The sequence below is a fragment of the Petromyzon marinus genome, unplaced genomic scaffold (assembly GCF_048934315.1).
Source record: "Petromyzon marinus isolate PM22_M1 ecotype Great Lakes invasive population unplaced genomic scaffold, UKy_Petmar_22M1.pri1.0 PM_G_Scaffold_58, whole genome shotgun sequence".
Taxonomy (NCBI): Eukaryota; Metazoa; Chordata; class Hyperoartia; order Petromyzontiformes; family Petromyzontidae; genus Petromyzon; species Petromyzon marinus.
This window is the reverse complement of record NW_027423011.1, coordinates 546,758-574,671: the sequence shown is the minus strand read 5'-3', so window position 1 is coordinate 574,671 and position 27,914 is coordinate 546,758. Positions and strand designations below refer to the sequence as shown.

Here is a 27,914-nt window from a genome sequence, read left to right as displayed (position 1 = left end):
TTTAATTAACTCGCCCCTAATGTGATGGCCTGGAACTGCTTCTTTTTGGCGAGGCGTTTGGTGATGTTAGCCGGTATTGACGATGTTGTTGCTACTCACAACTGCTCTTCCAGGATTGCTCTACCTAGATTTATTGAATTTCGAGTCCCGCCTGCGGTTGCCTTGGCAGGGCCAGAGGCTGGACGTTCCCCACCCCTGTTTAACGTGATGAAGGGGTACTGTGTGGTGCTGAGCGAGGTGATGCTGATGATGATTAAAGTGATCATCTCACCGTCTCTGTCTTAGGGATTTGAATCAGCATTGAGAGCAGGTGGTCTACATCCAGAAACTGACTGATAGCTGCACACACATACACACAGACATCACACATATACACACAGACACACACACACAGACATACACAACAACAACAACCGCCATTCGCCACTAAGTGGCGGTGACGTCACCACGACGCTTGTGCCAGGCCATGTGCACCTTGAGGCCACGTGAAGTGTCGAACGCCCACCGGCAGGAGGTCACGGGGCAGACCCAGGTGCCACGGGTCGACTGACTGAGATGACTGGCTGATGCACCACCTGTGCCCCCTACTGTGCCAACCTGCTGTGCTTTAGCCACCCGGCGCTCCGCTCATTGTTGTGAGCGTCGCTCCTCCGCCCTCCGTTGTTGTTGGAGGGCGACTGCCTCCAACTGCCCAGTAGCGTCCTTCACGAGCCTCCTCCACAGAGGCCGATCTTGACACCGCTGGTACCAGTCATCGGCAAGTCCACTCAGCTCCACGTCCTCCTGTACCACATCACTCCATCTCTTATCTAGCACAAGCAGCATCCGTTTAGCCCCCTCGATCCGGCCGAACAAAATCTGTTTGGGCATGTGGTGATTGGGCATGCGGGCTACATGGCCCAGCCAACGCAGTCTTGCCTGCCGGAGGAGCTCACCGATGGGACTTTGTCCAGATTTTTCGAGGATTTGTGAGCTCCTTACACAATCCAGCCTGGTTAAACCCAGGATTGATCGTAGGCAGGCCAGCCTAAATATTTCTAACCGGCGAAGATGTTCCATTTGGGGGGTCCACGTTTCACAAGCGTAGAGAAGGGAGGGAAGACCCGAAGCTTCGTGCGGAGCGACAGACCAGGTAACTTCCACACAGCGTTACGCAACCGATGAAAAGACATTGCCGCTCGACTGATTCGGAGTGCGATCTTTGCTGTTAAACCGGAGCCGGTCATGAGCGCACTGCCCAGGTATGGGAAACTCTCCACTCGCTCCACAACTGCCCCATCACCCACCCACCCACTCACCCACCCACATACCCACTCACCCACCCACGCAACCACTCACTCACCCACTCACCCACCCACCCACTCACTCACCCACTCACGCACTCACTCACCCACTCACGCACCCACTCACCCGCCCACCCACATACCCACCCACCCACTCAGCCACCCACCCACCAACCCACCCACCCACCGGCCTGCACTCTATAGAAGTTGTCTTCCTGCATCAGCTCATCCACACAGTCGAGACGGCCTCTGAGCGTCTCTTCATCCACCAGCGGCTCGTGGATGTTGGCTCTGAGCCGGCGCGCTCCTCCACGCGTCCTCGTGTAGTTGAGCACCCCGAATAGCGAGTGGGAGCTCCTGGGTGCACGCTCGCACGCACACACACACACACGCACACACACGGGTGGAGGAGGGTCACACACACACACACCAACACACACCCACACACACTCATACCACACTCGCACCCACACATACACGCACACACACCAACACACACACACACTACCACACTCGCACCCACACACACCCCCACACACACCAACACACACCAACACACACACTAACACACACACACCAACACAAACCACAAAACAACAACAACAACAACCGCCATTCGCCACTAAGTGGCGGTGTCATCACCACGACGCTTGTGCCAGGCTATGTGCACCCTGAGGCCACGTGAAGTGTCGAACACCCGCTGGCAGGAGGTCACGGGGCAGACCCAGGTGCCACAGGTCGACTGACTGAGATGACTGGCTGATGCACCACCTGTGCCCCCTACTGTGGCAACCTGCTGTGCTTTAGCCACCCGGCGCTCCGCTCGTTGTTGTGAGCGTCGCTCCTCCGCCCTCCGTTGTTGTTGGAGGCCGACTGCCTCCAACTGCCCAGTAGCGTCCTTCACGAGCCTCCTACACAGAGGCCGATCTTGACACCGCTGGTACCAGTCATCGGCAAGTCCACTCAGCTCCACGTCCTCCTGTACCACATCACTCCATCTCTTCTCTAGCCCGTGCCGCACCCGTTTAGCCCCCTAAATCCGGCCGAACAAAAGCTGTTTCGGCATGCGGTGGCTGGGCATGCGGGTTGCATGACCTATCCGAGGGGCCACTCTATCCCGAGGGGCCACTTTAGCCAGCACCTGTGACAGGAGGTCATAGAAGGCATCTGACTCATCGGCTTTGCCTGCATCCCTCCACGGATGTTCATCTTCGGTGGGGGCATAAGTAACCACGACCACCATTCCTCGCCTCGGGTTGATGGGAAGGCGAGCCCAAAGTAGCCTGGGGCTTACAGCTTCCCACACCTCACCGCCATGCTCCCACGCCCCCTTCATTCTTTTGTTCAAAAGAAGAACCACTCCCTGTTGTTTGGCAGTTTGCTGCCCCGAGTAGAGGACTGTCCACCCCTCATGGTGGCAGGAGCCAGAGCCGGTCCACCGGACCTCCTGAATGCCACATAGATCCAGGCGGTACCGGTCCAGCTCCCGACAGAGGAGTGGCAGCCTCTCCTCCGCAGTGAGCGTTCGAACATTCCACGTGGCCACCCGTAGTGGTTTTTCGTTGTTTCTGGAGGAGCCCCGAGGGTAGATATTCAATCTCCTGGCTCCACACACAACCACACACACCACACACACCCACACACCCACACCACACCAACACCCACACACACACACCACACACACCAACACACACACCAACACACACACACCAACACACAGAAGGGGGAGTGGCTATCCCCGCTAGCGAGGGAGGAGGAGGAGGAGGCATCGTCTACCGAGGGTCGTGGGAGTTGCGCAGCAGCTCCAGGTTGGCGGCCGTGGTGCCGTCGATCATGGCGGTGCGCTCACTGCCGCAGAAGGAGACGCGCACGGAGGCCGGGGCGAGCACCACGCCCTGGATGAACTCCACATACTGCAGCAGCGCCGCCAGCGAAGCCAGGCAGTAGTATCTGGGGGTGGTGGGCAGGGGCGAGGGTGAGTGGGAGGGTGAGAGGGGGGTGGGTGAGTGGATGGGTGAGTGGGTGGATGAGTGGATGGGTGAGTGGATCGGTGGGTGGGTGAGTGAGTGGGTAACCCTAACCCTAACCACTCCATCTCTTCTCTAGCCCGTACCGTGCCCGTTTAGCCCCCTCGATGCGGCCGAACAAAAGCTGTTTGGGCATGCGGTGGCTGGGCATGCGGGCTACATGGCCCAGCCAACGCAGCCTTACCTGCCGGAGGAGCTCACCGGTGAGCTCCTCACCCACTCACCCACACACTCACCCATAGACCCACACACTCACCCACACACTCACCCACACACTCACCCACACAATCACCCACAAACTCACCCACTCACCCACATACCCACACACTCACCCACACACTCACTCACCCACTCACCCACCCACTCACCCACCCACACACACACCCATAGACCCACACACTCACTCACCCACCCACTCACCCACACACACCCACACACTCACCCACACACACCCACTCACTTCCCCTGCACATCCATGAGCACGGTGGCCATGTGGGGCACGCAAAGCCTTCGCACGGCGTCCATGCCCCGCTCCTCGTTGAAGTATTTCCTCAGCACCGTGGTCACGTGGGCCTCCTGCACACGCACTCACCACGAGGTGGCAGCACCCACTGTGGTGCGTCTGTGGGTCTCTGTGTGATGAGTCTATGAGTCTCTGTGTGGTGAGTCTATGGGTCTCTGTGTGGTGAGTCTGTGGGTCTCTGTGTGATGAGTCTATGGGTCTCTATGTGATGAGTCTATGGGTCTCTGTGTGATGAGTCTGTGGGTCTCTGTGTGATGAGTCTATGGGTCTCTGTGTGATGAGTCTATGGGTCTCTGCGTGATGAGTCTATGGGTCTCTGCGTGATGAGTCTATAGGTCTCTGTGTGGTCTGTGGGTCTCTGTGTGGTGAGTCTATAGGTCTGTATGTGATGAGTCTATGGGTCTCTGCGTGGTGAGTCTATGGGTCTCTGTGTGATGCGTCTGTGGGTCTCTGTGTGGTGAGTCTATGGGTCTGTATGTGATGAGTCTATGGGTCTCTGCGTGGTGAGTCTATGGGACTCTATGTGGTGAGTCTATGGGTCTCTGTGTGGTGAGTCTATGGGTCTCTGTGTGGTGAGTCTAGGAGTCTCTGTGTGATGAGTCTATGGCTCTCTGTGTGATGAGTCTATGGGTCTCTGTGTGATAAGTCTATAGGTCTCTGTGTGATGAGTCTATGGGTCTCTGCGTGATGAGTCTATGGGTCTCTGTGTGGTGAGTCTATGGGTCTCTGTGTGGTGAGTCTATGGCTCTCTGTGTGATGAGTCTATGGGTCTCTGCGTGATGAGTCTATGGGTCTCTGTGTGGTGAGTCTATGGGTCTCTGTGTGGTGAGTCTATGGCTCTCTGTGTGATGAGTCTATGGGTCTCTGTGTGATGAGTCTATGGGTCTGTATGTGATGAGTCTATGGGTCTCTGCGTGATGAGTCTATGGGTCTCTGTGTGGTGAGTCTATGGGTCTCTGTGTGGTGAGTCTATGGCTCTCTGTGTGATGAGTCTATGGGTCTCTGTGTGATGAGTCTATGGGTCTGTATGTGATGAGTCTATGGGTCTCTGCGTGATGAGTCTAGGAGTCTCCGTGTGCTGAGTCTATAGGTCTCTGTGTGATGAGTCTATGGGTCTCTGTGTGATGAGTCTATGGGTCTCTGTGTGATGAGTCTATGGCTCTCTGTGTGATGAGTCTATGGCTCTCTGTGTGATGAGTCTATGGGTCTCTGTGTGATGAGTCTATGGCTCTCTGTGTGATGAGTCTAGGAGTCTCCGCGTGGTGAGTAGTGGCGATGCCGTCCGTGCGTGCTCACAGGGAAGTAGTCCCTCAGCAGGGTGAACATTTTGCTGGCGTTTGGGTTGCAGGCCGTGTGGGGCATCACCACCTCCAGTGGGCGTAGCACCTGCAGCTTGGTGATCGCCTGAACAAGCAGCAGCAGCAGCAGCAGCGCCAGCAACGAGAACAACAGGCTGAGGTGCAGCAGGAGGAAGTCACGGGACAGACCCAGGTGCAGTGGGTTGACTGCTGTGCCAGGCTAGGTGCACCAGGAGGAGGTCACGGGACATACCCAGGTGCAGTGGGTTGACTGCTGTGCCAGGCTAGGTGCACCAGGAGGAGGTCACGGGACAGGCCCAGGTGCAGTGGGTTGACTGCTGTGCCAGGCTAGGTGCACCAGGAGGAGGTCACGGGACAGGCCCAGGTGCAGTGGGTTGACTGCTGTGCCAGGCTAGGTGCACCAGGAGGAGGTCACGGGACAGACCCAGGTGCAGTGGGTTGACTGCTGTGCCAGGCTAGGTGCACCAGGAGGAGCTCACGGGACAGACCCAGGTGCAGTGCGTTGACTCCTGTGCCAGGCTAGGTGCACCAGGAGGAGGTCACGGGACAGATCCAGGTGCAGTGCGTTGACTCCTGTGCCAGGCTAGGTGCACTAGCAGGAGGTCACGGGACAGACCCAGGTGCAGTGGATTGACTGCTGTGCCAGGCTAGGTGCACCAGGAGGAGGTCACGGGACAGACCCAGGTGCAGTGGGTTGACTGCTGTGCCAGGCTAGGTGCACCAGGAGGAGCTCACGGGACAGACCCAGGTGCAGTGCGTTGACTCCTGTGCCAGGCTAGGTGCACCAGGAGGAGGTCACGGGACAGACCCAGGTGCAGTGGGTTGACTGCTGTGCCAGGCTAGGTGCACCAGGAGGAGGTCACGGGACAGACCCAGGTGCAGTGCGTTGACTCCTGTGCCAGGCTAGGTGCACCAGGAGGAGGTCACGGGACAGACCCAGGTGCAGTGCGTTGACTCCTGTGCCAGGCTAGGTGCACCAGGAGGAGGTCACGGGACAGACCCAGGTGCAGTGCGTTGACTCCTGTGCCAGGCTAGGTGCACCAGGAGGAGGTCACGGGACAGACCCAGGTGCAGTGGGTTGACTGCTGTGCCAGGCTAGGTGCACCAGGAGGAGGTCACGGGACAGACCCAGGTGCAGTGGGTTGACTGCTGTGCCAGGCTAGGTGCACCAGGAGGAGGTCACGGGACAGACCCAGGTGCAGTGGGTTGACTGCTGTGCCAGGCTAGGTGCACCAGGAGGAGGTCACGGGACAGACACAGGTGCAGTGGGTTGACTGCTGTGCCAAGCTAGGTGCATGAGGTAAGGTAAAATAAAAAAAACTAGTGTTTAATAGTTTAAGACTAACCTAACCTGTCAATGTATATATACTGCATACCGTCAGAATAACGACACGCACACATTGGCACGTAGCTACTTACGTGGCTACGGGGCCCCGCACTTTCAAGGGCCCCGCGCTAAACGCTTTCAAGCAATCAATTCCGGTTCGGTGATTCCGCTCTCTTACCAGAGTTCGAAACCGCCCTTCAGCTTTTACGAACGGCCGAGTGTGTTGAAGGTTCAGTTTCAGTTTTCAGTTTATTTTGGGTATAGTCCTGTGAGCCATCCGGCTCTTGAATCGGAGTGCAACCGCAACAAACCAACAAAAACACGAGCAAGAAAAGCATCAAATTTTGACTTAAAGCTTCCGTGACTGCAGTGGTTCATATTCTTAGCTCTTTCGGTAAAGTCACGTTAAAGGGAAATAATAAAATAATAAGCACAGAGACAATTTAAACCGAGAAGATGGATTCTGGCTTAGCAATCATTGGAAGGATTTGATAAACCATTTCAGGTCTTAATTGATTGTTCACGCTTACGGTGGCATTTAGACAGCATACATTAATTTTTCGTCTCCCCCCTCCTCTTTTCAGAACATAGATGGACTCGTCCTTCTAAATAAACTGTCAAATCGCTGCCCGTGGTGCTAACGTTTTATAAATAAATAAATGCACCGTTTAAAAATAAATACATAAATGCAAACCGACACACCTGATGACGACTGTTTGTGTTATGGTCGAAACGTCGTGAGAATTTTTATTGTTTTATATATATTTTATTATTTTATTGTTTCCCTTCAACGCGACTTTACCGAAAGAGCTAGGAATATTAATTACTGCAGTCACGAAAGCTTTAAATCAAAACAACCACAGCCACAAGCAAACTTAGGTTAGAGATGCGTCGCATTATCCGGCCGTACGGCAAGTGACAAAAATGACAATCGCTATACCGCACAGGTGAAGAATGTGCGTGTTTTAGTTTTTAATTCAGGGCCCGCTTCATAACACGCACTGCACGGGGGGGGGGGGGGGGGCCCTTTATGTTCATGCACGGAGAGAGAAGGAGGCTGACCTTGACGTAGGGCTGGCTGTCGGGGAACTGACACAGGACCAGCTCGGGGCAGCGCAGGTCGATGCTGGCCAGGCCGACCTCGCCCCGAGCGATACCTCGGCCCTCTGCCAACGCCACCACCACCGACCTCGCCTCCACCTCCTCGTCGTCGTCGCCGGCGTCGGCGTCGTCAGTCGTGGAGAACGAGGTCGCTGCGGGGCCACAAGAGAGATGGGGTGCTGCCTCCTGTCGTGAGTCGATGAACGGTGGTGAGTCTACGGGTCTCTGTGTGAGTCTACGGGTCTCTGTGTGAGTCTACGGGGCTCTGTGTGTGAGTCTAAGGGTCTCTGTGTGAGTCTATGGGTCTCTGTGTGTGAGTCTACGGGTCTCTGTGTGAGTCTATGGGTCTCTGTGTGTGAGTCTACAGGTCTCTGTCTGAGTCTATGGGTTTTTGTGTCAGTCTATGGGTCTCTGTGTGAGCCTATGGGTCTCTGTGTGATTCTATGGGTCTCTGTGTGAGTCTATGGGTCTCTGTGTGAGTCTACGGGTCTCTGTGTGAGTCTATGGGTCTCTGTGTGAGTCTACGGGTCTCTGTGTGAGTCTACGGGTCTCTGTGTGAGTCTATGGGTCTCTATGTGAGTCTACGGGTCTCTGTGTGAGTCTACGGGTCTCTGTGCGAGTCTACGGGTCTCTGTGTGAGTCTATGAAGGGTGGTGAGTCTATGGGTCTCTGTGTGAGTCTATGGGTCTCTGTGATGAGTCTATGGGTCTCTGTGTGAGTCTATGGGTCTCTGTGTGTGAGTCTACGGGTCTCTGTCTGAGTCTATGGGTTTTTGTGTCAGTCTATGGGTCTCTGTGTGAGTCTATGGGCCTCTGTGTGAGTCTACGGGTCTCTGTGTGAGTCTATGGGTCTCTGTGTGAGTCTACGGGTCTCTGTGTGAGTCTATGGGTCTCTGTGTGAGTCTACGGGTCTCTGTGTGAGTCTATGGGTCTCTGTGTGAGTCTACGGGTCTCTGTGTGAGTCAATGGGTCTCTGTGTGAGTCTATGGGTCTCTGTGCGAGTCTACGGGTTCTCTGTGTGAGTCTATGGGTCTCTGTGTGAGTCTACGGGTCTCTGTGTGAGTCAATGGGTCTCTGTGTGAGTCTATGGGTCTCTGTGCGAGTCTACGGGTCTCTGTGTGAGTCTATGAAGGGTGGTGAGTCTATGGGTCTCTGTGTGAGTCTATGGGTCTCTGTGTGAGTTTACGGGTCTCTGTGTGAGTCTATGTGTCTCTGTGTGAGTCTATGGGTCTCTGTGCGAGTCTACGGGTCTCTGTGTGAGTCTATGAAGGGTGGTGAGTCTATGGGTTTCTGTGTGAGTCTGTGGGTCTCTGTGTGAGTCTATGGGTTTCTGTGTGAGTCTATGGGTCTCTGTGTGAGTCTACCGGTATCTGTGTGAGTCTATGGGTTTCTGTGTGAGTCTATGGGTCTCTGTGTGAGTCTATGGGTCTCTGTGCGAGTCTACGGGTCTCTGTGTGAGTCTATGAAGGGTGGTGAGTCTATGGGTCTCTGTGTGAGTCTATGGGTCTCTGTGTGAGTTTACGGGTCTCTGTGTGAGTCTATGTGTCTCTGTGTGAGTCTATGGGTCTCTGTGCGAGTCTACGGGTCTCTGTGTGAGTCTATGAAGGGTGGTGAGTCTATGGGTTTCTGTGTGAGTCTGTGGGTCTCTGTGTGAGTCTATGGGTTTCTGTGTGAGTCTATGGGTCTCTGTGTGAGTCTGCAGGTATCTGTGTGAGTCTATGGGTTTCTGTGTGAGTCTATGGGTCTCTGTGTGAGTCTATGGGTCTCTGTGTGAGTCTACGGGGCTCTGTGTGAGTCTATGGGTTTCTGTGTGAGTCTATGGGTTTCTGTATGAGTCTACGGGTCTCTGTGTGAGTCTATGGGTTTCTGTGTGAGTCTACGGGTCTCTGTGTGAGTCTACGGGACTCTGTGTGAGTCTACCGGTGGACGTGGTGGCCCTGCTGCTGCTGCCGGGCGCATGCCTCTGGCGTTGCCGCCGCGAGCTGCCCGGCGCTGCACGGAACCGGGAAGCGGGGAGGGGCACCCGCGGGGCCCAGGAGGAGAAGCCTGGCATCACCACGGTGGGAGCATCACCGCAGCCGCCACCGCCACCACCGCCGCCGCGGGCCCTGCCGCCGCCGCTGGTGGTTGTGGCGGTGTCGGCGTTGCCGCTCCGGTCGGCCCAACCCGACTCTGGGAACAAGAGAAACGGGGGGGCGGCGGACGGAGACTTAATTAAAGCGATCCGTTTTCTTTGAGGCTCCTCACGCTCTCGGCCCTGTTCTAACGTGGCACGTGGGGAGTGCGATGGCGTCCCCAGTGGACGCGGGCACCAGAAGACCGACATCGTTCAAGAGAGAGGCTTCACCAAAAACAGAAGCGAGAGAGCTTGCATACTTCGACAGCTGGCGAGGAACGACGCCTCCCTCTCGTCTCCCGCCCACCAACCCCAGCGAGGTCTTCTGCAAAAATCCTGTTCGGCAGGATTAACGGTGCTCCCCTTTGACAAGACCCTAGCGGAGGGTGCGAGCTGATTTTTGAAAGGGGGGGGGGGGGTGGAGAGGCTGCGTAGGGCCACACATTCGCTCGACGCAATATCACAGAACGGTGCCCGGAATGGAAAGCCGTGGGCTTGTTGGGGCCTTAACGCTCCGCAGGGAGCGGAGAGCAGTGAGATGCAATCTGTTCCTTAAAACTGCCGTGACCGCAGGAATTCGTGTTGTTGAGTTATTTCGGCAAAAACTCACGTAGGTACGAAAACATTTTAATGGATCACGACGTTTGGATCGCGACACAAGCAACCGTCACCAGGTGTGAAACGAACACAGAAGGTGGACCGCCGACGTAGGAGCTGACGTAGGAGCAGTCCACGTGACCTCACCGAAAGAACCAAAGGATAAGGAGCAAGAGGATCCAAAGTACGGTAATCCGTCAACATCAAAATAATCCGCGGAGAGGCGTCATCCCCCTCAGGGGCGGAGCCAGGATTTTCAGCCCGGGGTGACATTCAACAAATGTTAACTTCAAAAATGATTAGAGATTTCGATTTAAAGCTTTCGTGACTGCAAGGATTCATCTTCTTTGGTTCTTGCGGTAAAGTCACCACGTAGAATGAGAATAAAATAATAAAACAATAAAATTCTCACGACGTTTCGGCCACAACACAAGTGGCTTTCTTCAGGTTTAAAGGGACAGACCTGTTTGGACGACAGGTGGCCTGAAGAAGGCCACCTGCGTTGCGGCCGAAACGTCGTGAGAATTTTATTGTTTTATTTTATTCTCATTCTACGTGGTGGTGACTTTACCGAAAGAACCAAAGAAGATGATTAGAGAGTCAGGCTTGTTGAACCAGACGCCATCGGTTTGGCGACACGCTCTGACGGTGCAGTTGCACGAAGTCCGCCAGACCGAGTGTCGTGCACTTACACGCACAATGTTTCAGATTTTTCGATTTTTTATTTTTTTTCAGGGGTGACAATTGTCTAACCCTGTCACCCCCCCCCGCCCCCTGGCTCCGCCGCTGATTGCCCTCCTGCACTCTCTCCGACCTTGCATCCTGGAGTGGCGTGCCGCGGGCGTGGAGCTGAGCAAAGACGAGGAGGCGGAGGAGGTGGTGGTGCTGTGTAGCTTGGCTCTGGTCTTTGTGCGCCGGGGAGGAGAATCCAGCAGTAGGCCAAACGAGTACTTGGGACCCTTCGTGGACATCCTGCAACCAAGCCTGGGGGTGAGCGAGATGTTGACTACCTCACCTGGTATACAGCAAGACGTCGTGTGTTCCACCACCATCATCATCATCACGGTGGCTAGGAGATGTTGACTACCTCGCCTGGTATACAGCAGGAGGTTGTGGGTTCCACCATCATCATCATCACGGTGGCTAGGAGATGTTGACTACCTCACCTGGTATACAGCAGGAGGTCGTGGGTTCCACCACCAACATCATCATCACGGTGGCTAGGAGATGTTGACTACCTCACCTGGTATACAGCAGGTCGTGGGTTCCACCACCACCATCATCATCATCACGGTGGCTAGGTGATGTTAACTACCTCGCCTGGTATACAGCAGGAGGTCGTGGGTTCCACCATCATCATCATCACGGTGGCTAGGAGATGTTAACGTCTGAGCCTGGCAGTGATTAGGAAGCTTGGGGAATATTCAAATCTGTGCGAGGGGCTTAACGCTGCTCAAACGATGAGGATCTGCGAGATTACCTCATCCGATTTCAAAAGAGCGGATCACCTGTCAGACACACACACAGACATCACACACACACACAAGACACACACAGACATCACACACACACACAAGACACACACAGACATCACACACACAAGACACACACACAGACATCACACACACACACATCACACAAGGCACACACAGACATCACACACACACAGACACACACAGACATCACACACACAGCCATCACACACACACAATACACACACAGACATCACACACACACACAAAAGACTCACACAGACATCACACACACAAGACACACACACAGACATCACACACACACACAAGACACACACAGACATCACACACACACACACAGACATCACACACACATCATACACACAGACATCACCCACACACAGACACACACAAGACACACACAGACATCACATACACACAGCCATCACACACACACACACAAGACACACACAGACATCACACACACATCACACACACACAAGACACACACAGACATCACACACACACAGCCATCACACAAACACACACAAGACACACACAGACATCACACACACACATCACACACACACAGACACACATAAGACACACACAGACATCACACACACACAGCCATCACACACACACACAAGACACACACAGACATCACACACACAACACACACACAAGACACACACAGACATCACACACACAAAGACATCACACACACACGACACACACGGACATCACACACAGACATCACACACACACAGACATCACACACACACGACACACACACAGACATCACACACACACAGACATCACACACACACATCACACAAGACACACACAGACATCACACACACAGACACACACAAGACACACACAGACATCACACACACAGCCATCACACACACACACAATACACACACAGACATCACACACACACACAAAAGACTCACACAGACATCACACACACATCACACACACAAGACACACACAGACATCACACGCACACAGCCATCACACACACACAGACATCACAAACACACAAGACACACACACACAAGACACACACACAGACATCACACACACAGATATCACACACACAAGACACACAGACACACACACACAGACATCACACAAGACACACACAGACATCACACACACATCATACACACAGACATCACACACACACAGACACACACAAGACACACACAGACATCACATACACACAGCCATCACACACACACAAGACACACACAGACATCACACACACACAGCCATCACACACACACAAGACACACACAGACATCACACACACATCACACACACACAGACACACATAAGACACACACAGACATCACACACACACACAGCCATCACACACACACACAAGACACACACAGACATCACACACACAACACACACACAAGACACACACAGACATCACACATACAAAGACATCACACACACACGACACACACACAGACATCACACACAGACATCACACACACACACAGACATCACACACACAGACATCACACACACAAGACACACACAGACATCACACACACATCACACACACACAGACATCACACACACACAGACATCACACACACACAAGACACACACAGACATCACACACAAAGATCCCCCGTACAGCCTTAACAATCTGTAGGGGCAAGTGCTGTAAGAGAGTAGCAGCACCTATAAGGGCCGGCACTGTGGCACACAAGGGGGTGGGTGGCCAGCACCACGCCCGACCGCCTTTGTCTCCCCCAGTGGTGATGTTTACTACACACCACCACACCAGGTACTCATTTGAGGCTGAGTCGACCTAGGGGAGGCCCAGGACCGGTTCAGAGAATCGTAGCGCGGCGTAGCGCTAATCACTACACTACCGCTCCCCACATACACACACACAGACACACACACAGAGACACACACATCACACACAGAGACACACACACATCACACACAGAGACACACCCAGAGACACACACACAGAGACACACACATTACACACGGAGACACACACATCACACACAGAGACACACACAGAGACACACACACAGAGACACACACCACACACAGAGACACACACACAGAGACACACAGAGACACACACGGAGACACACACACATCACACACAGAGACACACACCACACACAGAGACACACACACAGAGACACACACGTACACACACAGAGACACACACCACACACAGAGACACACACACGTACACACACGGACACACACGGAGACACACAGAGACATACACAGATACATACTCACATACACACAGATACACACACATACACACAGATACACATACACACACAGAGATAAATACACATACACACAGACACACAGATACACACACACTATTACACTATTCAACTACAGACGAGAGACCTTCTGCAGTGATCTATCAGTGCAGGAGCGGAGCTGCTGTGAGGCGAGGCGCTTGGAGCTCTCTGATTGGTCCAAGCGGCGACTTGGAGCCAATCAGATTTGGTTCCTCCCTAGCCACGTGACGCGGGATTTTTTTTCCCGCCAAATTTTTGAGACTCCTCCTCGGCCAGGCGCCATTTTGAGAGCCGTGAGGTGCGGATTTGAATTTTTTTTATTTCGGAGCAGAAATTAACGACGATGACGACCCCCCAGGGGTGCGAGGTCGCCTCTCGTGAGGGAAAACGTGAGGTAAAAAGTGGCCTCAAATGTCCAGCCCGTGATTCGCAGATAGTTTAAATATGCACTGTTGAATTTATGGGCAGTGTTGGGTCTATGGGCGCGGTACTGAGTCTATGGCCATTGACAAAATACAAACGATTTAATTTGTCAATAATAATGTAGCCTGGTTATTAAGTATGGTGAGTGTACTGACAGTCTATAATGTAGACTGTAGCCTGGTTATTAAGTATGGTGAGTGTACTGACAGTCTATAATGTAGACTGTAGCCTGGTTATTAAGTATGGTGAGTGTACTGACAGTCTATAATGTTGACTGTAGTAATGGTTATTAAGTATGGTGAGTTTACTGACAGTCTATAATGTTGACTGTAGTAATGGTTATTAAGTATGGTGAGTGTACTGACAGTCTATAATGTAGACTGTAGCCTGGTTCTTAACCTTGGTGAGTGTACTGACAGTCTATAATGTAGACTGTAGTAATGGTTATTAAGTATGGTGAGTGTACTGACAGTCTATAATGTAGACTGTAGCCTGGTTCTTAAACTTGGTGAGTGTACTGACAGTCTATAATGTAGACTGTAGTAATGGTTATTAAGCTGAGTGAGTGTACTGACAGTCTATAATGTAGACTGTAGCCTGGTTATTAAGTATGGTGAGTCTACTGACAGTCTATAATGTAGACTGTAGTAATGGTTATTAAGTATGGTGAGTCTACTGACAGTCTATAATGTAGACTGTAGTAATGGTTATTAAGTATGGTGAGTGTAATGACAGTCTATAATGTAGACTGTAGCCTGGTTATTAAGTATGGTGAGTCTACTGACAGTCTATAATGTAGACTGTAGTAATGGTTATTAAGTATGGTGAGTCTACTGACAGTCTATAATGTAGACTGTAGTAATGGTTATTAAGTATGGTGAGTGTAATGACAGTCTATAATGTAGACTGTAGCCTGGTTATTAAGTATGGTGAGTCTACTGACAGTCTATAATGTAGACTGTAGTAATGGTTATTAAGTATGGTGAGTGTAATGACAGTCTATAATGTAGACTGTAGTAATGGTTATTAAGTATGGTGAGTGTACTGACAGTCTATAATGTAGACTGTAGCCTGGTTGTTAAGTATGGTGAGTTTACTGACAGTCTATAATGTAGACTGTAGTAATGGTTATTAAGTATGGTGAGTGTACTACAGTCTATAATGTAGACTGTAGTAATGGTTATTAAGCATGGTGAGTGTACTGACAGTCTATAATGTTGACTGTAGTAATGGTTATTAAGTATGGTGAGTGTACTGACAGTCTATAATGTTGACTGTAGTAATGGTTATTAACCAGAGTGTACTGACACTCTATAATGTAGACTGTAGTAATGGTTATTAAGTATGGTGAGTGTACTGACAGTCTATAATGTAGTCTGTAGCCTGGTTATTAAGTATGGTGAGTGTACTGATAGTCTATAAGGTAGACTGTAGTAATGGTTATTAAGTATGGTGAGTGTACTGACAGTCTATAATGTAGACTGTAGCCTGGTTATTAAGCATGGTGAGTGTACTGACAGTCTATAATGTTGACTGTAGTAATGGTTATTAAGTATGGTGAGTGTACTGACAGTCTATAATGTTGACTGTAGTAATGGTTATTAACCAGAGTGTACTGACAGTCTATAATGTAGACTGTAGTAATGGTTATTAAGTATGGTGAGTGTACTGACAGTCTATAATGTAGTCTGTAGCCTGGTTATTAAGTATGGTGAGTGTACTGATAGTCTATAAGGTAGACTGTAGTAATGGTTATTAAGTATGGTGAGTGTACTGACAGTCTATAATGTAGACTGTAGCCTGGTTATTAAGTATGGTGAGTGTACTGACAGTCTATAATGTAGACTGTAGTAATGGTTATTAAGCTGAGTGAGTGTACTGACAGTCTATAATGTAGACTGTAGTAATGGTTATTAAGTATGGTGAGTGTACTGAGAGTCTATAATGTAGACTGTAGCCTGGTTATTAAGTATGGTGAGTGTACTGACAGTCTATAATGTAAACTGTAGCCTGGTTATTAAGTATGGTGAGTGTACTGAGAGTCTATAATGTAGACTGTAGTAATGGTTATTAATTCTGGGTGAGTGTACTGACAGTCTATAATGTAGACTGTAGTAATGGTTATTAAGCTGAGTGAGTTTACTGACAGTCTTTAATGTAGACTGTAGAAATGGTTATTAAGTATGGTGAGTGTACTGGCAGTCTATAATGTAGACTGTAGTAATGGTTATTAAGCTGAGTGAGTGTACTAGCAGTCTATAATGTAGACTGTAGCCTGGTTATTAAGCTGGGTGATTGTACTGACAGTCTATAATGTAGACTGTAGTAATGGTTATTAAGTATGGTGAGTCTACTGACAGTCTATAATGTAGACTGTAGTAATGGTTATTAAGTATGGTGAGTGTAATGACAGTCTATAATGTAGACTGTAGCCTGGTTATTAAGTATGGTGAGTCTACTGACAGTCTATAATGTAGACTGTAGTAATGGTTATTAAGTATGGTGAGTGTAATGACAGTCTATAATGTAGACTGTAGTAATGGTTATTAAGTATGGTGAGTGTACTGACAGTCTATAATGTAGACTGTAGCCTGGTTGTTAAGTATGGTGAGTTTACTGACAGTCTATAATGTAGACTGTAGTAATGGTTATTAAGTATGGTGAGTGTACTACAGTCTATAATGTAGACTGTAGTAATGGTTATTAAGCATGGTGAGTGTACTGACAGTCTATAATGTTGACTGTAGTAATGGTTATTAAGTATGGTGAGTGTACTGACAGTCTATAATGTTGACTGTAGTAATGGTTATTAACCAGAGTGTACTGACACTCTATAATGTAGACTGTAGTAATGGTTATTAAGTATGGTGAGTGTACTGACAGTCTATAATGTAGTCTGTAGCCTGGTTATTAAGTATGGTGAGTGTACTGATAGTCTATAAGGTAGACTGTAGTAATGGTTATTAAGTATGGTGAGTGTACTGACAGTCTATAATGTAGACTGTAGCCTGGTTATTAAGCATGGTGAGTGTACTGACAGTCTATAATGTTGACTGTAGTAATGGTTATTAAGTATGGTGAGTGTACTGACAGTCTATAATGTTGACTGTAGTAATGGTTATTAACCAGAGTGTACTGACAGTCTATAATGTAGACTGTAGTAATGGTTATTAAGTATGGTGAGTGTACTGACAGTCTATAATGTAGTCTGTAGCCTGGTTATTAAGTATGGTGAGTGTACTGATAGTCTATAAGGTAGACTGTAGTAATGGTTATTAAGTATGGTGAGTGTACTGACAGTCTATAATGTAGACTGTAGCCTGGTTATTAAGTATGGTGAGTGTACTGACAGTCTATAATGTAGACTGTAGTAATGGTTATTAAGCTGAGTGAGTGTACTGACAGTCTATAATGTAGACTGTAGTAATGGTTATTAAGTATGGTGAGTGTACTGAGAGTCTATAATGTAGACTGTAGCCTGGTTATTAAGTATGGTGAGTGTACTGACAGTCTATAATGTAAACTGTAGCCTGGTTATTAAGTATGGTGAGTGTACTGAGAGTCTATAATGTAGACTGTAGTAATGGTTATTAATTCTGGGTGAGTGTACTGACAGTCTATAATGTAGACTGTAGTAATGGTTATTAAGCTGAGTGAGTTTACTGACAGTCTTTAATGTAGACTGTAGAAATGGTTATTAAGTATGGTGAGTGTACTGGCAGTCTATAATGTAGACTGTAGTAATGGTTATTAAGCTGAGTGAGTGTACTAGCAGTCTATAATGTAGACTGTAGCCTGGTTATTAAGCTGGGTGATTGTACTGACAGTCTATAATGTAGACTGTAGTAATGGTTATTAAGTATGGTGAGTGTACTGACAGTCTATAATGTAGACTGTAGTAATGGTTATTAAGTATGGTGAGTGTACTGACAGTCTATAATGTAGACTGTAGTAATGGTTATTATGCTGAGTGAGTGTACTGACAGTCTATAATGTAGAATGTAGCCTGGTTATTAAGCTGAGTGAGTGTACTGAGAGTCTATAATGTAGACTGTAGCGGTACGTAGCTAACCGTGCTAATTGTGTTCTGGTTGCATTTTGCACAATTATAATCGTACAATATGGCACCAATCTTTAGCACGAATGTTCAGTTTTATCCTGAAAATTCATCTCTGACACTTTCAGTGAATACCTGAAATGATTTCCATTGAGAATGTCAATCTCTTGACGCGTAAGGGAAAAATATCCCGGTGGGTTATGACCACGCGATGCCATGCATTCACCAAGACAATGCAGTGAATGTGCTGGGGGAAAGTAAGCACATTAAGAGCAAATATCTTAAATAAATTTAAAATAAAACTTGACCATAACTTACTTTTTGGCTTTTTCGGTGAAGTCACATAACGGCCAGCATGTTTTTTTTTCCCTCCAAATGTTATTGTAATCTGTGCACATGACCTGATGAAACGAATAACCTTTTTTATTTAAATAACCCACGTGACAGATCCAACTCATCTCTCTTCTTCAACTATAAACTAGTTTTTCTATTTTATTGTACAAGGTAAGGCCCACTGAGCTATGTGGCGTTTTTTCACAAGCGACCTGGCCATCACGAATGAAAGCTCAACACAACGTGACTTCATCGTGTGGAAATGTATCGCAGTGAAATATTTTAAATGCGTGATGTTAATTCTAAATCTGGAGGGGGGGAAACCGGAGGAACCAGAAACAAATCCACGTGACCACGAGGCGAGAGACACACACACTCCAAATATACTACCAGCAGCTCCACTATCAACAACAACAAGCGCCATTCGCCACTCAGTGGTGGTGACGTCACCACGACGCTTGTGCCAGGCCATGTGCACCTTGAGGCCACGTGAAGTGTCGAACGCCCGCTGGCAGGAGGTCACGGGGCAGACCCAGATGCGACGGGTCGACTGACTGAGACGACTGGCTGATGCACCACCTGTGCCCCCTACTGGGCCAACTTGCTGTCCTCAACGGATGGCACCTCAGCCAGCCACTCACAGGGGGTGACTTCCTCCAATATTTGAGGCACCGCAGCCTCAGTAGGGTCATCCCCACTTTGTCCCACGTTGTTTTCCTGGCTGAGGGATTTCCACTTCCCCAGGACATCAGGAATGCTCAGAAAATCTGCAAACCTGTTCCTGGGGGTCGGATATTGGATCACCGTTCTTTCCCCTAATGACGGTAATAGGTGTGGCGCTGCAGGTTACTTTTTTGATGGAGTTAAATAGAGATTTGTGATCGCGGGCCACTGAGGCAGACTCCATCTCCTCAGCAACCCGTGACCACCACCCATCCTTGCAGCGCCTCACGGCTCCCCGAACCTCCGAGCGAAGGCTGCGGTAAGCCTCCTCATTCTCCGACGTGGGACGCTGTAGCCGATGAGAGTGGGCCTGTCGATTTTTCTCAGCCAGCTTGAACACCTCTTGTCAGCCAGGGTCTCTGGGGAGGTCTAGACCGTGTACCCAAAGCAGCCATTGCAACTACATGAGCTACAGTCCCAAACCTCGCCCATTTCCCCTCGACATCAAGAGGAGTGGGAGACAATGCCAATCCCAGCCGCAAGCGATGATGAAATTCTCGTTTGTAACTTTCATCAGCTAGCTGAGACCATGCCACTAAGGGTTTGAATGGGGTCCTGGGTGTACACCCACCACCGGAGTAGAAGAATTGCAGGTGCATCTTACAGATGACAAGTCGATGGTCAGTGGGCAGATCAGCTCCACGGTCGGTCCTGGTGTCAAGGACATGGGCTCGCATTCGCTGTTCCGTCACTATGTAGTCCAGCAGATGTTCTTGCTTGGACCCGGCATGCATCCATGATGTGGTGTGGATGCGCCAATGCCGGAACAGTGTGTTGGTAATTACAAGCCCATGGGCTGCACAAAAATTTAGCAGCCTCCTGCCGTTGTTATTGAGCTGATCTGCCCGATGCCTTCCAATTACTCCAGACCAGGTGCCAGCATCATGACCAACTCGGGCATTGAAGTCACCCAACAAGATGACTCTATCCCCAGGGACCACTTTAGCCAGCACCTGTGACAGGAGGTCATAGAAGGCATTTGACTCATTGGCCTTGCTTGCATCCCTCCACGGATGTTCGTCTTTGGTGGGGGCATAAGTTACCATGACCACCACTCCTCGCCTGTGGTTGATGGGAAGGCGAGCCCAAAGTAGCCTGGAGCTTACAGCTTCCCACACCTCATCACCACGCTCCCACAGCCCTTCATTCTTTTATTCAGAAAAAGAGCCACACCCTGTTGTTTGGCAGTCTCCTGCCCCGAGTAGAGGACTGTCCACCCCTCATGGTGGCAGGAGCCAGAGCCAGTCCACAGGACCTCCTTATTACCACAGAGATCCAGGCAGTACTGGTCCAGCTCTTGACAGAGGAGTGGCAGCCTCTCCTCCGCAGTGAGCATTCGAACATTCCACGTGGCCACACGTAGTGGCTTTTTGTTGTTTTTGGAGGAGCCCCGAGGGGAAGGATTCAGTCTCCTGGCTCCGCCAAATTGGGTTTGGTCAGGAGACGTCATAGACGCCTGTCCCCCCGGGGCCTCCGGCACAAGCTTATTTATAAAATATTGTGGTCGTGGTTTAGTGGTAATTAATCGGAGGTGGAGGGGTTACCAGCCCCTCACACCTGTCCAGAGCCCCCACTTAGCCACTGTGGTGGTTACAAACGCCATGAGGGGAAAGGCCAATCCAAATTGACCCTCCCCCCCGGCACTGCCCACGGCAGCGTTGCCCGTCCGGCACCACAAGGAGGTAGGGGGTTGTTTTGCCGGACACCACCACCATTACCACCACTACTACCACCAACACTACCACCACCATTACACCACCACTACTACCACCACCACTAGCACCATCACCACCACCACTTCCACCACTTCCACCATTACCACCACTACTACCATACACTACCATCACTACCACCACCACCATTACCACCACTACTACCAGCAACGCTACCACTACCATTACACCACCACTACTACCACCACCACTAGCACCATCACCACCACCACTTCTACCGCCACTTCCACCATTACCACCACCACCACCACCACTACTACCATACACTACCATCACTACCACCACCAATACCACCACCACCACTACTACCGTACACTACCATCACTACCACCACCATTACCAACATCACTACAATCACTGACCACCACCGCTACCACCAATACCACCACCACTACCAGGACGTTTGCGTGCTGAATGCTGGAATCTGATCCCGCGTCTCCTCCCTCTCCTCCGGCCCTCCCCCTTCACCAGCAGCCTCCCAGACGGCCTCCCCCGGCCCGGGCCCCGGCCCCGGCCACGGCCACGGCCGCCCCCTCCGCGAGGGCTCGCTCCTCCTGGCCCATCCGGGTGCCCAAGCGCTCCGCGGATGACGCCGGAGGAGGAGCCGAGTCCCACGCGGCGCCCTTCAAGGTCGCTCGCCCGCTCCACGACGACGATGCCGGGGGGCCGGGGCCTGCGCCGGGGCCTCCCCGCCGCGACCGTCATCTTCGTCGCCCCGTGACATTCCGGGCTCTCGAGGGGGGGCGCCGCTGCCGGGAGACTCCGGCGGCGGCGGCGCCCCCCCAGGAGAGCTTCCGTGGTGGCGGCGGCGGCAGTGGCGGCGCCCGGACGACGCCGACGCCGGGAATCGGCCCGAGGGTCGCCCCGGAGCACGGAGACGGCGGCGGAGAGTCGGGGCCGGCGCTTGGCGCTGACGAGGCAGCGGGCGAGGAGGAGGCGGAGGAGGAGGAGGCGGAGAGACGCAGGGAGGCCGCGTTTGGACCGCGTGCGGCGTGGAAGAGACACTTCGACTTTTGGTGGCAGGGCGTGGGCAGGAGGGCGAGCAGCAGGAGGGGCGGAGGAGGAGGAGGAGGCGGAGCGAGAGGAGAAGGAGGGGAAGAGGAGGCCGAGGCGGCGATGAAGGCGGAGGAGGAAGAGGAGGAGGAGGTTTTGACCGGGCAGTCGCCGCTAAGCAAGCGGCGGGAGGCGGCGGCGGCGGATTGCCCGGCGGGACCGAATCCCGATTCCTGCCCGGGCTCCTCTACCTGCCGCGCTCCTCCGCCTCCTAAGCCTCCTCCGCCTCCTTCTCCTCCGCCGCCGCTGGCGGCGGCGGAGGTCGCGGGCAAGCGGCGCTCGGCCCCGCGTGGGGCGACGTTCCACTTCTTGTCGCTGATGCCGCAGCCGCTGGCTGAGCCGCCGCCACCGCCCACCGGGAGGCGCCGGGGTCGCGCGTTGGAGAAGCAGCGGCAGCGACGGAAACAAATTCAGCAACAATACCGGCAGCAGAGAGCGTCGTCATCGTCGTCCAGCTGTTGGTCGTTCTCGGACGCATCGTCGTCGTCGTCGTCTTCATCGCCGGAGGAGATGGTGGAGGGTGACGAGGTGAAGGAGCGGAGGGACGAGGAGGAGGAGGAGGTGGTGGAGGGTAACGAGGTGAAGGAGCGGAGGGACGAGGAGGAGGAGGTGGTGGAGTCTACGGGGGGCGTCCGCAGGCTGTTGCTGAAGTTTTGCGTCAGTCGCCTGCAGCCGAGCATTGACAGAGCACAAGACGATGGGGAGGTGGCGGACAACGAGGAGGAGAACGAGGAGGAGGAGAGGAAGACGAGGAGGAGGAAGAAGAAGAGGACGAGGAGGAGGAGGAGGAGGGGACTACGGAGATCACGCAGTGCAGCCGATGATGGCGACTGCAAGTCGGGCGACGAGATGGAGGAGGAGGAGGAGGAGGAGAGGGTGGCGAGTCTCAAGAGGATGGAGGAGTGCCGGATTCTCAAGCAGATAGACGACATCATGGCTGAGATACCCCAGCTGGAGGGGAGATGCAGGGTGAGGAGGAGATGAGGTGTAGGGTGGTGAGGAGGGGCTGGGTGGTGAGGTGTAGGGTGGTGAGGAGGGGCTGGGTGGTGAGGTGTAGGGTGGTGAGGAGGGGCTGGGTGGTGAGGTGTAGGGTGGTGAGGAGGGGCTGGGTGGTGAGGTGTAGGGTGGTGAGGAGGAGGGTGAGGAGACTCCAGGGCAGCGGGTGAGGGCGTTGGGAGTGGTTCACTCGCTCGCTCGGACACAGTCAGTCAGTTACTCACTCAGACACTCACTCAGTCACTCAGTTACTCACTCAGACACTCATTCAGTCACTCGCTCAGTCACTCACTCAGACACTCAGTCACTCATTCAGACACTCACTCAGACACTCAGACACTCAGTCACTCAGACACGTACTCAGACACTCAGTCACTCACTCAGACAGTCACTCAGTCACTCACTCATACACTCAGTCACTCAGACACACACTGACACACACACACTGACACACACACTGACAACAACAACAACCGCCATTCGCCACTAAGTGGCGGTGACGTCACCACGACGCTTGTGCCAGGCTATGTGCACCCTGAGGCCACGTGAAGTGTCGAATGCCCGCTGGCAGGAGGTCATGGGGCAGACCCAGGTGCCACGGGTCGACTGACTGAGATGACTGGCTGATGCACCACCTGTGCCCCCTACTGTGCCAACCTGCTGTGCTTTAGCCACCCGGTGCTCCGCTCGTTTTTCTGAGCGTCGCTCCTCCGCCCTCCGTTGTTGTTGGAGGGCGACTGCCTCCAACTGCCCAGTAGCATCCTTCACGAGCCTCCTCCACAGAGGCCGATCTTGACACCGCTGGTACCAGTCATCGGCAAGTCCACTCAGCTCCACGTCCTCCTGTACCACATCACTCCATCTCTTCTCTAGCCCGTGCCGCGCCCGCCTAGCCCCCTCAATCCGGCCGAACAAAAGCTGTTTCGGCATGCGGTGGCTGGGCATGCGCGCTACATGACCCAGCCATCGCAGCCTTGCCCGCCGGAGGAGCTCACTGATGGGACCTTGCCCAGATCTTTCACACAATCCAGTCTGCTTAAACCCAGGATGGATCGTAGGCAGGCCAGACTAAATGTTTCTAACCGGCGAAGATGTTCCATTAGGGGGGCCCACGTTTCGCAAGCGTAGAGAAGGGAGGGAATGACCGTGGCCAAGAAGACCTGAACCTTAGTGCGGAGCGACAGACCAGGTAGCTTCCACACAGCGTTACGCAACCGATGAAAAGATATTGCCGCTCGACTGATTCGGAGTGAGACCTCTGCAGTTAAACTGGAGCCAGTCATAAGCACACTGCCCAGGTATGGGAAACTCTCCACTCTCTCCACAACTGCCCCATCAACGATTGGGAGTTGTGGGGGTGGAGTGTCCGATGGTACAAAATACCCAGGCAGGTGCTTAGTTTTGGTGGGGCTGATGGTAAGGCCCCACTTCTTAGTGGCACGCTCCAGTCTCAGCAGCAGCGTCTCCAACTCCTCCTCTGACTGAGCAGCTATTACCAAATCATCAGCATACATAACGTGGTTGAGCAATAGGGAGCCATCCCTTGACCGCACCCAGGCATTGATCAGCCTCCCATTATATCTGTACCATATGGAGATTCCCCCGGTACAGCTATTGAAGGCTTCACGAACTACGTGGTCAAAATAGATGTTAAATAATATGGGAGCCAGAGGACATCTCTGTCGCACCCCAAGGTGTACAGGGAATGGCTCTGACTCCCGGCCACGTAGTTTTACCCGGGCCCGCTCACCATCATGAAGGTCCTTAATGATCGTGAGCAGAGGGTCAGGTACTCCAAAAGCACGAAGAACAACCCAGAGCCCAGGCCTACTGATGGTATCATAGGCCTTGACCAGGTCAATAAAGCAGAGAGTTAATCACACACTGACACACACACTGACACACACACACTCAGACAACAACAACAACCGCCATTCGCCACTAAGTGGCGGTGACGTCACCACGACGCTTGTGCCAGGCTATGTGCACCCTGAGGCCACGTGAAGTGTCGAACGCCCGCTGGCAGGAGGTCACGGGGCAGACCCAGGTGCCACGGGTCGACTGACTGAGATGACTGAGATGACTGGCTGATGCACCACCTGTGCCCCCTACTGTGCCAACCTGCTGTGCTTTAGCCACCCGGCGCTCCGCTCGCTGTTGTGAGCGTCGCTCCTCCACCCTCCGTTGTTGTTGGAGGGCGACTGCCTCCAACTGCCCAGTAGCATCCTTCACGAGCCTCCTCCACAGAGGCCGATCTTGACACCGCTGGTACCAGTCATCGGCAAGTCCACTCAGCTCCACGTCCTCCTGTACCACATCACTCCATCTCTTCTCTAGCCCGTGCCGCGCCCGCTTAGCCCCCTCAATCCGGCCAAACAAAAGCTGTTTCGGCATGCGGTGGCTGGGCATGCGGGCTACATGACCCAGCCACTCAGACACACACACACACTGACACACACACTGACACACACACCATGATACACACACTGACTGGAGGAGGTGGAGCGTGGTCAACACATCTACGCCTGAAACATTTTTGAAAGAAGCGGAGAATACGGAACAACCCACCTGTTGTCCATTTCGATTTCCGCGTTGCCTCTAATCTTCAGTCTTGCTGTGTATCCACCGTCTGCTGGAGCTCACCTTCTATAGCGAGGATATCCATCATCTCCAGTTTGTGTGTCTTTAATAAATTGTCTCGGATATTTCTTGCTGCTCTCTATATCCTTCATACATGCTGCTACATTGACATTAAGGTTTCCGCATGGCCCATGAATCATATTTGCGGTCACTACTGCAAACAGATTTTGGGTCTTCCTCTGGATTTGGAAACTCGGCAGATATAACATCGATTTGGATTGGATGATTTTTTTCTTTCAGCCGGATTAAAATATGAGCGTGGGGAAGTCATCTACATCATTAGACCTCCTTTGCCAGTACCAAAATATAATAATAGGGGTTTTTCCCCTTTTTTCTGGCAACAAAACTGAAACCTTTTTACAAGGATTCATGTCTACTGCATTAACCACAATACCTGCAGTCAAAATGCAAACAAAACACACGCACTATGATAATATATGTGGCATTGTCCTTGAAACCGATTGGTCCACACCAAGGGACGGCTTTCTTTAGAGCCTCGACCCAATTGGTGCTCGACCAGAGGACGCCAAAAGGTTTCAGTTTTGTTGCCAGAAAAAAAGGGGAAACCCCTATGATGTGGAAGTCCTCGTTTCTGCCACTCAGTTGAGTACATCCAGCATCTTGTTTCTCCAAAAAACACGACTCTCAGTGAATGCTCTCGATGAATTTGACTTGCTTTTGTCTGAACACCCTGGCTGTGAAGTCGTATCGACGGCTGGGTGTCTGGCCGAATGAAAGTTATTACTTTTTTTGTTTTATCTGAGGCCAAGTTGGATTACATGTAAAGGTAATAAATAAGTCGGGGACATCCATACGCTCGAACGTATGACATGGCACCTTGAGCATATTCGTGCATGCGTCTAGGGCTTCCTGTGAACGTAGCAGACGCCTGGATGCTACGGGGGGGGGGGGGGGGATGATGTAGCGCCATGTTGGGCTGTATGCGTATTACCACGGGAGCTGACCTGTAATAGCGGACATGCGTCAACAGGGGGTGGTGTACAGACCAGGTGGGACGAACAGGGCCCCCAGACCCCAAGAGGGGAGGGGGGGGGGCTGAGGGATGTTCCAGGGCCCCCTAGAGAGTTCCAGAAGGCTTGGCCAGGGGCAGAGAGACCCTGGAACGGGGATAAAAGCCGGACCCCTGAACGGGTTTGGCGGTCCTTGTCCACCTGAAGCTCTGAAGAAGACTCTGAGCACTACCCTGAAGACTCTGAAGACCCTGAAGCGAAGAGCCCAGTGACCCTGGCTAGGGTCGGGTTCAGACATAACCAGTGTAGGGTTAGCGCTAGAACCAGAGTAAGGGCACCGTAGTGTGGAGGGACTGCCTCCTGAGGTTATCGGCTGTGAGGGGTCGTCACCCCTCTGTGCTGTGGTTCCCTTGTTGAATAAACGTGTTGCCTCTAGCGAACCGTCTCGCCTCGTCTTGGGCCCACTGCACGTGTAACCTGTGGTAATGAAACCTCTTGTCGCAAAAAATTAGCGGCGTGTGAAAGTGAAAGGTGTTAGCGGAGTAATAATAAATGTTGATTTAAAGCTTTCGTGACTGCAGGGATTCATATTTGCAGCCAGCTATGGCTCTAGGGTTTGGTGTTACATGTTATTTATGTAGTTTATTGTTAAAAGTTCGGTCACAGTCCCTATGATCACGGTTACATTGCATTTATGGCTCTATTTTGGTGATTTCGAAAACGTTTTTTTGGTTTGGCCATGTTTTTGTTTATTGTAGCACGGAGTTAGACTGATGGCCTTAATCTTAGTTGTCTTGTGGTTGTTGTTGTTGTTGTTTGACTTGCATCCCACTGGGATTTTTGCACACAGCGTTGGTGTACGGTGCTATTTCAGGAATATTTTGATGTTTTTTTCCTGGATTTTCTGTTTGC

General features: G+C 51.8%; 1 protein-coding gene across 1 annotated transcript in view; it reads right to left on the bottom strand.

Annotated features, from left to right (window-relative positions):
• The window catches only part of LOC142918239 (mutS protein homolog 4-like), a 34,709-nt gene extending 21,928 nt beyond the window's left edge, over positions 1-12,781 (bottom strand). Inside the window, exons 1-9 of the mRNA XM_076062372.1 lie at positions 11,773-12,781; positions 11,107-11,264; positions 9,500-9,751; positions 7,542-7,732; positions 5,130-5,237; positions 3,771-3,886; positions 3,060-3,233; positions 1,471-1,640; positions 272-339 (exon numbers count right to left, since the gene is read on the bottom strand). Of these exons, the coding sequence (XP_075918487.1) occupies positions 272-339; positions 1,471-1,640; positions 3,060-3,233; positions 3,771-3,886; positions 5,130-5,237; positions 7,542-7,732; positions 9,500-9,751; positions 11,107-11,264; positions 11,773-11,777 (1,242 nt within the window). The 5' untranslated portion in view covers positions 11,778-12,781. The remainder of the gene's footprint in view (positions 1-271; positions 340-1,470; positions 1,641-3,059; positions 3,234-3,770; positions 3,887-5,129; positions 5,238-7,541; positions 7,733-9,499; positions 9,752-11,106; positions 11,265-11,772) is intronic.
• Positions 12,782-27,914: the final 15,133 nt, after the last annotated feature.